This window comes from Brachyhypopomus gauderio, chromosome 6 (genome assembly GCF_052324685.1).
Source record: "Brachyhypopomus gauderio isolate BG-103 chromosome 6, BGAUD_0.2, whole genome shotgun sequence".
Taxonomy (NCBI): domain Eukaryota; kingdom Metazoa; phylum Chordata; class Actinopteri; order Gymnotiformes; family Hypopomidae; genus Brachyhypopomus; species Brachyhypopomus gauderio.
Window position 1 is genome coordinate 20,143,586 of NC_135216.1, and position 12,222 is coordinate 20,155,807.

The following is a 12,222-nucleotide window of genomic DNA, read 5'->3' on the forward strand; positions in this document are numbered from 1 at the left end:
GTGTAAGTACAGCACCGACACCATATGAAGATGCATCTGCTGCAACCCTGGTCTGTCTCTCTGGTGAGTACTGGGCCAATACTTTTGGTGAACTCAGCTCTTCTTTGAGTTTGCCGAAAGCTGTTCTTTGTGGATCTCCCCAGCACCACTCATTTCTTTCTCTTAGTAGCTCCTTCAGTGGAGTTGTAAATGAAGCAAGCTGTGGGAGGAATTTTGCGAGGTAATTTGCCATTCCCATAACTCTGCGCACGTCAGCCACACAAGGATTGCTCTCACCTTGTTTGGGTCTGCCTCTAAACCCTTCGCTGTGATTTTGTGTCCCACAAAAAGCATTTCACTCTTGCCAAACTCACACTTTTCATTCAGAGTGAGGCCTTCAGATTGAAGTTTCTGCAACACCTTGTGCAAACGCTGTTCATGCTCGATCGTGTCTTGGCCAAAAACAAGAATGTCATCGGCATGGCAGATCACTCCATCAAAGTTCTCTAGTAGCTGTGACATTCTGCGTTGAAAGTGTTCTGGGGCAGATACTATCCCAAAAGGGAGTCGATTGAAAAAATATCTCCCAAACGGTGTAATGAATGTAGTGAGAGGCTTTGATTCATTCGTGAGGGGAATCTGCCAAAATCCTGACCTAGCATCCAATTTCGTGAACATTCTACCAGCTGTAGACCAGCTGGTAGAATGTTCACGAAATTGGATGCTAGGTCTACAGCTGGTAGAATGTGGCGTTCTCTCTTGACCCACTTATTCAAGTTAGTAAGATCTACACATATGCGGATTTTCCCATTTGGCTTGGGGACCACTACCATACCTGCACACCATGCTGTAGGGTGGCTCACCTTGGAAATGACCCCCATACGCTCCATCTGGTCTAGCTCCTCCTTCATCTTCTCTCTCAGTGGCAGTGGAACTCTGCGGGGTGTTGAAAGCGTATATGGTGACGCATTTTGTTCCAGGTCAATGTGATATGGCTCTTGCAGTAGCCCAAGCCCTCTAAACACAGAGGGGTATGCAGCAACAAAGTTTGGAGTGTTTTGTTGTGTAACCGCATCTATGCGGTGGACAAGGCTCAATGCTTCAAGTGCTGGGAGCCCCAATAGTGCTTTTGTCAGTCCAGCAACAACATAAATGTCCTGTGTGCAGCTCCGCCCCTTCGTCTTAAGGACTCCTTGAAAACACCCTTTTACATCTAGGATGTTATGGCCTGGCCCCTAAAGCACCTTCTTTGCTTTTTTGAGGTGTCCAAGTTTGTTTTTGATGAAAACACTCTCTGGGACCGCTGACACTGCTGCTCCTGTGTCTAATTTGAACTGGAGGATTGTTCCATTTATGGAAATTGTTTCTGTCCACTCTAGAACAGTAGATGAGGACAATTCTCCGAGAAAACCGAAGTCCTCTGAGCAGGATTCACATTCACCATGAGACATGGAGTCTATTTTCGATGTACGACATGCTGCGGCAAAGTGTCCTTTTTTGTGACATTTATGGCATTCAGCCTCTCTAGCAGGACAATCTTTCCATGCGTGCTTTTTTCCAGCACCACATCTGCCACAGTCTCTTTGGTACTGATGCTGTTTACCTTTATGGATGCCTTTTCTGTCTTGTTTTTCATACTTTGCGTTTTGAAAAATCCTTTTGTTTCCCACTTTTCCTCTTATAGCATCTACATTAATGCCTTTGGCTGCTTCTGAATTTTTATAGCCATGCAGTACCACTTGCTGTTTTTTCACGGTTTCATTTTGGCGGACTTTTTGTATCGCTTTGCTCAAAGTTAAGTCAGGATCTAGCTGCAGAAGTTCGGACAATCTGTGGTCTCGAATTCCCACTACAAGCCTATCCCTGATTAGCTCTTCTTTCAGCGCGCCAAAATTACACTGCTCTGCGAGCTTATGTACTGCTGTGATAAATGCCTCTGCACTTTCACCCTCTTCTTGGCATCTGCGATTGAACTGGGCTCTTTCAAATATAACATTATGTTTCCCTACACAGTGTTGCTGAAATGCTTGTACAACTGTGTCGTATTTCTTCTTGTCTGACTCACTGAGGGGCAGTACTGCTAGGATATCGTCTGCTTCATCTTCCATAGCGTAAAGAGTTTACCTGATATTCCTCTGGTTTTGTGCTTAGTCCTGATGCTAGACGAAAGCGTTCAAACCGCCTAATCCACCTGGGCCACTCGGCTGAGTTGGAAAAGTCGAAGGGCTCCGGGTGTGTTATCTGTACTGCTGCAACTACCATTTCTTCAATTTTTTATTTATTTATTTTTTTTATTTTTTGTGCTATGAGTCAAATTCGTTGGGAATAAAAAAAACACGCCGGCCGTTTTTGCTAAGCTGCACTGCGCTCGCTCGAGTTTCGCGTGCCTTTTCTTTTGTCTCCGTAACTCTCGGTTTTTCTTTTCCGTTCACAGCGACAGCCTCGAGTCCACTCACTTTACACATGTAGTGGCAAATGTACGTGGCATTCGCTAAACTGCTCACTTCTGACACCATGTATAGCTATGCATATATAGCTTACTTTAGCTATCACGGAGACACAACCAGTACACCGTTTCAAGCACATTTTCATTTATTAACCAGTATTCCTCCCAGCCCCTACACACAGCATTCTGGGTAATGTAGTTCCCACCAGTACAGACACAACTAGGAAATTTCAAAATAAAAGACAAACAGAAGACATGACCGACAGGAGGGAGGCAGGCCTGACACTCTTACTGTGTAAAATAAAGTAAATTAATCAGACAATTTCATCGCCTTACTGAAATAATCATTCAACATGTTTCCACTTAGCTGAGATTATATAAACATGCATGAAATGTTGCGCTGGAGTTCTTGGAAGACTGCAGCGTTGGCATTACTGGAATATATTGCTAATGGCCGAATTCGCCGAGAGTGCATTTTCCGTGACCATTATGATTTTTTTGGCCCATGATGATGACTAGCTTATAAGCCGTTTCAGATTTCCAAGAGCTGTACTCTTGGACCTCTGTGCTGAGTTGGGTCCAGATTTGGAGAGAGAAATGGCGAGGAGTGGCGCATTGCCAGTTCCTTTACAGGTGCTGACAACACCTTTTCTGGCTCATTTCAAAGATAACTGGCAGAACGGTCGGGGATATCCCAGTCATCTTTGAGCTGTACCATGCTAGATGTTTTGGATGTGATCATCTGCTGTCAACTCACACACACACACACACACACACACACACACACACACACACACACACACACACACATATATATAGATGCAGTCCTTGACATAAGTTATGTCGCTTATCCATGTTGTGGAAACAAAAGCTTATAAACTGACTTAAAATTCATCGATTGGTTTTAGAAATGACTCATATGAAAGCTGAAACCCTCCCAAATGAGACTTAATTTACAAAAAAAAGCTTTTAATTTAATGAATTAAAGAAAGGTCAGATTTTGGCAAGACAAAAGTTTTGTCGCCTTGTCATTTAATGCACCCAATTCTAGTTTACAGCCTCACCTGTGCTCACTAATTGATTTGTTAATTAGTGGGTGTGTATAAAAAGAACTCCAGCACCCCAGACCTTCACTTGCACTGCAACTTGACCTCTGAAAACATGCTAAAAATCCATCCTGCGACCAAAGCCTTGATTATCAAGACGCTGAAGACCAAATCCACTGCAGAGGTGGCTGGCACCTTTAATGTTTCTCAGTGTCAAGTACAAAGAATAAAAAAAAAGTTTTGAAGAGACTAGAGATGTTTTTGACAAGCCCAGGTCCGGCAGACCCCACAAGACAACTGCTCGGAAGGAACATTTGTTGGTTAGAAAATCCAAAGCCAGTCCCTCTTCCACTGCAGCAGAGCTCCACCAGGCCTGGTCACCTCAAGCCCCTGTGTCAACTAGAACTGGCCTCCATAGTCGAATCAGTGCCCAGAAGCCAGCACTAAAATAAAAAGGCAGGTAAAAAACCATGTGGCATTTGCCAAGGCCCACAGCCTGCTGAACGGATGGACGCTGGAAAAGTGGCACAAGGTGGATTTCTCAGATGAATCTTCAGTTGAATTACACCACAGCCGCCGCAAATACTGCAGGAGACCTACTGGAGCCCGTATGGATTCAAGATTCACCCAGAAAACAGTCAAGTTTGGTGGTGGAAAGATCATGGTCTGGGGTTACATTCAGTATGGGGGTGTGCAAAACATTTGCAATGTGGAAGGCAATATAAATAACCTAAAATATCAAGAAGTATTAGCTACATCTTACATTCCCAGTCATAAAAGGGGTCAAATTTTGCAGCAGGATGGTGCTCCATCTCATACATCCATCTCTACATCAAAGTTCCTCAAGGCGAAGATCAAGGTGCTCCAGGACTGGCCAGCCCAGTCACCAGACATGAACATCATTGAGCATGTTTGGGGTAGGATGAAAGAGTAAGCTTGGAAGACAAAACCAAAGAATTTTGATGAACTCTGGGAGGCATGTAAGACTGCATTCTTTGTTATTCCTGATGACTTCATCAATAAATTGTATGAATCATTGTCAAACCGCATGGATGCGGTCCTTCAAGCTCGTGGAAGTCACACAAAATATTAAATATGGCTCTAATAGCACCACAACGTCATTCACCAGTGTTATGAAGCATATATTTGTATATGAAGTAGGGATGCAAATTATCGATTAATTCATTAATCGTTAGTTGACTGATCTTATCGATCGACTTTCGATTAATCGATAAGCGGCGTTTTTCACCTGAATTTCAGTGTTTCAATAGGGCTTTAAAAAATATCAGCTAAATATACTGCTCAAAAAAATTAAGGGAACACTAAAATAACACATCCTAGATCTCAATTAATAAAAATCTTTGAAATCAGTTGAAAATCTCTCATTTCTACCTGTTGTCTGTTCCATTTGCACAAGAGCAGTTGAAATTGATTCACAATCAGTGTTGCTTCCTATCTGAACACGAAGTGTGGATGACTTGGAGTTACATTGTGTTGTTTAAGTGTTCCCTTTATTTTTTTGAGCAGTGTAGTTAAAACACTTTGTTCAAAAAGTATATATTATATTATGATAATTATATTGTATTATATATTGCTCAAGTAATTATGCATGAGGAAATTTTTATGGTATAACAAAATACATTCTTTCATTTTAAAAAAGGAATAAATTAAGGACTGGCTCAGTTCAATTTGAAACATTAGACATTAAAAAAATGTTTAAAAAAAAGAAGAAATTAAATAGAGAGCCAAACAGAATATTATTGAGCCCATGTTTGGACAATGTTTCTAGCTTTGTAGTGAACACATCCTGTAACGCGACCGGAGAGTGCCCAAGTTTCCACAACATCATTGAGCTTGTCAGTTAAACTGTCAGCGGTGTGTCTATCCGACATGTTCGTCGTAATCAGCACTGCAGATTTTAGCTGCCAGTTCTCGTCAGTGTAGTGGCACGTCACAGTAATGTAACTTTCTGTTGTTAGAGCCGTCCAACAATCTGTTGTAAGGGCTACAGTAGTAGCAGTAGATAGCTTTGTTTTTAGCTCACTCGTATTTTTTTGTAGCGAGCTTCGAAAACGCTCGCCTTCCCAGTGTAGCTGTGATTTTAGGTTGACCAGGTGCACTGGTGATATGCAGGACAGCTGCATGCGTGGTGTTCAAATGATAATTGAGTGAGCTAGTGGAACTGTTGTACTTCAATACCGCATTACACACAGAACATTTGACTTCTTTGCCTAAATTAACAATGTTGAAATTGTAGCGACTACTACTCCTCGCAGCGAATTCCCTAACAGACAGGCACTTGGCCCTTTAAGTGACACTGGGAGAGCGGCGCCTGCGCGCGCCAGGGGAGGGGAAGAGAACAGTGCTATTGTTTGAGTTGTGTGGAAAATAAAGTTTCCCTCCTTGGGATTTTCTGGATTACGCAGTTTCTGCCTCGTTTCCCGAACACACTTCAAAATGGTCCCACACCGCACGTCTTTTCGCCCGCTTCATTTTGTTTTCCACTCTGGTCTTTCGCGACACGTGTTCACCTCTCGTTCTTACACTCTGTTCAAGTTAATACAGGAGCGCTCTCTAATGATTAATCGTGATTAATACATTTTGATCGAGTAACGTCTTAATCGACAATTAATCGAAAGTCGATTAATCATTTGCATCCCTAATATGAAGTGAATTATTTGTTTGATTTTCACCTTACTTTCTGTGGGCGACAAAACTTTTGTCTTGCCAAAATCTGACCTTTCTGTGTTCATTAAATGATCAATATTTCTGCAGTATGTGACGTTCGGGCGCAGCCAAGGACGAGACACGGAATCCTCGAGTTTAGAGCACACGTCACTTTTAATTAAGGACATATATTGCGCAATAACGCATGAGCAAACAGATAACGCACACTCACAACGTGCAGACTGTAGACAATGACGAGCACAGGACACTGCGCGAGCGCACATTAAATAGACAAACCACATTAGCCCCACGTGATTACAAGACGAGTCACAGGTGAGACAGATTATCACACGACATAGCCATAACCATGAAAATCCACAGACGCAGACAATGCACATGGACAACGTAAACACACGCCCAAAAGGGAGGGTCCTCAACGTGACAGACGCCCCCTCCAAGGGCACTACCCGTCCCGGGGTGCCAACAGGACCAAGTGCCCCGAACCCACGATGATGGGTGGGTCCGACGCGCTCAGTCCTGCGTCTGGGAGGTGACTGCCCTTGGCAAAGCGCGTAGCACACCCTCCCTGGGAATACAGGGGAGAAAACGTTAGACACATTAAACGGAACATTCACAAACACACACACAGGAACACACAGGGGAACAAACGGGAAAAAGGGATTTGGTACACATACGGGAAGACAGACGAAAACTGGGACGGACACACATGACAGTGGCACCAGGCTGCGCGCCAGGAGGAGGGCGATTAGGGGAGAGAGACCGGGAGCTACTGGTGCTGCAGGCGCTGCGGTGGGCGGTGCTCCTCCTGCCCTTGCTGCAAACCCTCCACCGGGCACAGCGCGGCTGGCCGACGTGCCAGGTGCAGCGCGGTTGGCCGACGCGCCAGGTGCAGCGTGGTTGGTCCCACCCCTCGGTGGGCCGTACGGGAATCCCTCTTTGCCCGGAGATCTCCCTCCGGACCTGGCAGTGGGAGTGGCTTCCTCTGCTTCCATCTCCTCATCACTGCCACGGCTCCAGCTCATGGGCAGCCCTGAGCTGCCACCCCGGGAACAGTCCATGTCGCTGGCTGGGGAGCGCTCGGGAGATGAGCCCGCCTCTGGAGTCCTCCTCCTCTTCACCGTCCCGGCGGACAGTTCTGAGGGGGGAGGGCTCTCCTCTTCCTCCTCGGTATAGGAGCCCTCGGACGGAGGGTAATCCCCGTTCTCCTCCTCTTCCCCACCGACGTCATCGGGGTATGCGGAGCACTCCGATGGGGGGTACTCCTCCTCGTCGTACTCTTGCTCCTCCCCCTCTTCCTCGCCCTCCTCGACAGTGGGAGAGGGACCTACGGGTGGAGGGAGGTAGTCCTCTTCCTCTGACTCCTCCTCCTCCTCTTCACCGTAGTCGACGGTGGACGCCTCGGCCACCGACGGGGGGTAGTCCTCTCCTTCCCCATCGTAGTCCACGGTGGAGGCGTTGTCTAGCGACGGAGGGTATGCTTCCTCCTCGTCATCTTGCTCCTCCTCCTCGCCTGGGGAGTCCCCCTCCCCAAACTCTCTCTCGGGGGTGCTCTCCATCCCGTAGAGCGCAAAGGAGCTCACCCGCAGGGGTGAGGGATCCCTGGATGACGAGGGGTAGTATTCCCCCCAAAGTCGCACCGCCTCTTGGCGGAGCTTCTCCGCCGCCTCGGGGTCGCGGTGCTCCCAATGTACGAGATACATTGTGTCAAGTTCGGTGTTCCCTGGCATTCGGTAAAAACCAAAATGAACCCATATTTTTGCCTTAAATGAAGACGGGACAGGTTGAATATTTCTTTCCTCCATTTGTTTTAAAACTTTTCAGCGCATGTGTGTGTCCCAGAACCTGCTGCGTAAAATCTTGCGTAATATTGTAATTACGTATCGCGAGACTTCGCCACGTCTTTTGTGGACAGACTTCGCCAATCTATTTTAGGACATTTAAAATCGATTCTGAATTGTAGTAAATGAGAATCGATTTTTGATATGTGAATTGATTTTTTGGCACACCTCTTATATATATATATATATATATATATATATATATATATATGTATATATGCAGCCTAACTGGATCACAGTGTACACATTTATAGTCATTATCTATCATGCATGTGTGCAGGAGAGTGTATATACCACACACCAGCTTAAAAATCCACACTGGAACACTTCAGGTCCTGGTTAGGGTGAGTACTGAGTAAAGAGGACTGCTGTGAAGGAGGGGACAGCTGTGACGGGGACAGGGGTTCATGCTTCTACTTTCTCTGGGTGTGAGCGAGAGCTATTTTAATGGAAGGTGTTACAGAAAGGTGCTGTGTTACAGCATGCAAGTCTCCTCACACCATGGCACATGAATAGAGATCATGTGCAGTCTGGAAAATTTGACCAAGTGTATTTTTACTGTCTGTGTGACTGGTCTGACCTGTCCTACACATCGACACATAACTTGGACCGAATTTAAATACTTTAAAGCAGTGGTTCCCAAACTTTTTCTGCCGTGCCCCCCTTTAGTAGATAAGAATATTTTTGCGCCCCCCCTACACACACACACACACCCCCATATTGACACATGTGCACATGTTTTAAGCCTGGTTTATACTTGACGCGTCGCGAGGGTCCGCGCGGCGAAAATGACATAATCGCGGTGGCTCCGCATGTGCGCGAGGTCTCGTGCGCTGTCGATTCGCGAGGTCGTTCACCTCTCGAATTTTGTACCTTCACACGCGCCGCGCTTCAGCGCAATGAACAAAGTCATGTTTGCAGGGTTCATACACCTTTTATAAGGTGGAATTAAAGCACTTGTACGTCACTTTCAAGGTCCATTTCAATATTTCCCAGCACGTTAAACTTAATTAAGTTAAATATTTATACATATACTCGAAATTTTTTATCACATTATTTAATGGTGGTTTATTTTCAAAACGCCCAATCTTAACGTTCTTTCATGTTTCGTCCTGGAATTACAAGAGGCTCGTATTTGTTAACGTAATACAAGAGAACTGTTCAGTCAGACAGATATTTGTTGTGAAACGAAGTAGTTACAATTTCAAGCATTTTCAAGTACTTTAGCATAAATTCCAGCACTTTTCAAACCTGAAACACAAAGCAACATTAAAATTCTTCAGGTAAATGTTCCTTTCCCTGTTTTTGAGGGGTGTTTCTTTATACTACCACATATCGTTTCGGACAAAACTACAAAGAATGTGACGCGGCTAGTATTAACGCCTCCACCAATCGCGCAGATTCATAGATGTATATTTCTATCTATATAGAGCTATGTATATATATTGTGTGTGTGTGTGTGTATATTTATTTATTTTAATGCCTGGTGTAGCGTCAGGTAAAAATGTTCTTTCACCAGTTTTGCAGGGGTTTTTTATTCTCCAATGCCACCTATCGTTTCGGAGAGCACTGCAGTGAAGCTCGCGCAAGTATAAACGTTTCCACCGTTCGTGCAGGGTCGCGCAAGGTGGGCGAAGTCACGCGCTAAGGTCACTCGCGAAAGTATAACCAGGCTTTACTTCCAAGCTCTGCGCCCCCCCTGCAATAGCTCCGCGCCCCACCTAGGGGGCGCGCCCCCCACTTTGGGAACCACTGCTTTAAAGTCTCATGCCTACTTAAAACATATGTTGTGATATATGATGCACTACAGTAAATCTTGATACTTGGCCTGATACTGAGCCTAACCCTAATCCTGATACTGACTCTAACCCTAAGCCTGTCTTTGGCTTGATACTGAACAACTACCAGCCTATGAGGTTGAAGCTTGATTCTCATCAGATGAACTGATTAAATAATAAGAATAACCCTATCAATAACAGTAAATGGGATGAATGTCCTCATGTAGAAGCTCTGGCAGATTTTTTTTGGTGTTTTTCTCGTAATTGCAGTCTATTTATTGCTATTCACAGGTGCAGCGGTAGCCGGAGTGTACCGCGTCGCGGGAAAGAACATGACTCCTCTGGAGGCGCTGGTGTTAGGGCTGGGCCAGACCACCCTAACTGTCATCATCTCCTTCTCCCGCGTCCTTGCGACTCTCTGAATCCTCCGACACTGATTAACTTGCTGGTAGATAATGCAGGAGTGAGACACATGGTGCGGAGCCAATGAGAATGGTGCAGGCAGCTTAGATCCATTGCCATGGCAGCTAACCTCATCGCCATGGCAGCGAACCCCTTTGCCATGGCAGCAAACCCCATCTAGGATAGCATGGACTTCCAGGTGAACCCCATCGCTGTAGCAGAGTGGACCTCCATGTGTAAGGGGACTGTGTGCTACGTCCTTCTGCTCAAGAGCAGCACTGTGTGGTTGCAGATCTATTGCAGGGAGTCAATCAAAGTGCCAACTGCCTTGATGACTAACAGGGAACCATAACAGGAAGCCAGAATGGCTTTGTGGGAATGTTGTCCATATTTGTTTTGTTTCTCCATTGCACTTCTGGTAAGTGTTTTCTGTCAGAACTGTGGCTCAGAACCTTAGCTACAGGTTACAAACACCAACTAAATGTATCGTATCTAATGAACTGGATATCTTTAACCATTCATGTTTGTGTGATTACAGTCTAGTATAGATATACTCTCCCTCCCACCCCACCCCCCCCCCCCCTCTCTCTCTCTCTCTCTCTATATATATATATATATATATACATAGTCAGATCTGATTTATCTCATCCTTCCCCAGACACCTAATTGGAGTGTGATGACTTTTCTAACTTGCTCACATTTAAGCAGGACTGAAACCCTGAAACACAAATATGTACATAAATAGGTAAAAGCTCATTAAAATATTAAAGAAATCTTAATTATAAAAACATACACTGGATTTTTTAACATTTAAATTAAATACTGCAACAATGGGAAATATGGCTTTGTGGTTAGTAGACTGGGAGTTACATCTCCAGTGTTCAAGAGTTACATACATACATTGATCCACATGATCGTGTTAATGGTGGATGAATGACAGGGCCTTATTGGTATCCATTTTTTTAGCACTTTTTAATTTTTACCCTATTGAAGCTTTAAAAAAGATTTTTAAAAATTATGCTGTCTTTTAGAAGTTTGGACAGGAACTTTAGACAAATACATTTCTGCACATAATGGAACTCTGCAGTGGAAACTGAGCAGCATTGTTTAACACTGTAGGGTCTGGATATGCATATAGTGTTGGGGTTGGAGTTAACCCTTCTAGTCCAGTATTACAGAGGCAGTATCCCATCAAACCCTGGTATCTTTAACCCTAACCTTATCACTAACATTTTTAACCCTAACCCTGGCATATTTTGATTTTCATGACTCTCCTCTGCTGGATCTGCTGTTTGGCCTAATAGCCAAAACCCTAACCCTAATAACCCTAATAACCACATAGCTCTAATAACTCTAGTCCTAATAACTTGCCCTAATAATTAACCCTAATAACTTGGCCATCTCCTCGTGGCTCCTAACATTTGCAACACTTCTTCTCTTCCTTATATTCAGCATTACTGTGGAACAGTGGGACAGTCCTACAGTGTCAGGGTCCTACAGTGTCAGGGTCCTACAGTGTCAGGGTCCTACAGGATCAGGGTCCTACAGGATCAGGGACCCACAGGATCAGGGTCCCACAGGATCAGGGTCCTACAGGATCAGAGTCCTACAGGATCAGAGTCCTACAGGATCAGAATATCAGGGTTGTGATACTGTTATTCTTGTGTGTGTTTTCCTGTCCAAGTAAATTTACAGGAAAGTCAGTTTTGTGCACTTTTACTGGTTGGTTTATTTTGATTTGTATGTGATCGTGTGCGATCGCATCATCATCGTTGAAATAACTAGGGCTGCCTGTCCCAGTACGAACCAGAGGTCAGTGCTACAAATCATTAAATATCTGCCAGCAAGAACAATGTTCACAGCACCACGTGGTGGATGGAGGATCTCACTAACATGCAGGGGTTCATACAGTGTGCACAGATGGTTCAGTTGCTTTGGGTTTACCTGCTGTTTTTATCAGCATTTTCTTTTATGGAATGAATGATGCACATGCTATGTTCAGATGTCGTTAGGATCCATCAGTCTTTGTGTTCATCTTTGTATGA

General features: G+C 44.6%; 1 protein-coding gene across 1 annotated transcript in view; it reads left to right on the forward strand.

Annotated features, from left to right (window-relative positions):
- tmem170b (transmembrane protein 170B) overlaps nt 1-10,735 on the forward strand; it is a 28,367-nt gene extending 17,632 nt beyond the window's left edge. The window contains exon 3 of the mRNA XM_077007820.1: nt 10,067-10,735. Coding sequence (XP_076863935.1) covers nt 10,067-10,197 — 131 coding nt within the window. The 3' untranslated portion in view covers nt 10,198-10,735. The remainder of the gene's footprint in view (nt 1-10,066) is intronic.
- The last annotated feature ends 1,487 nt before the right edge of the window (nt 10,736-12,222 follow it).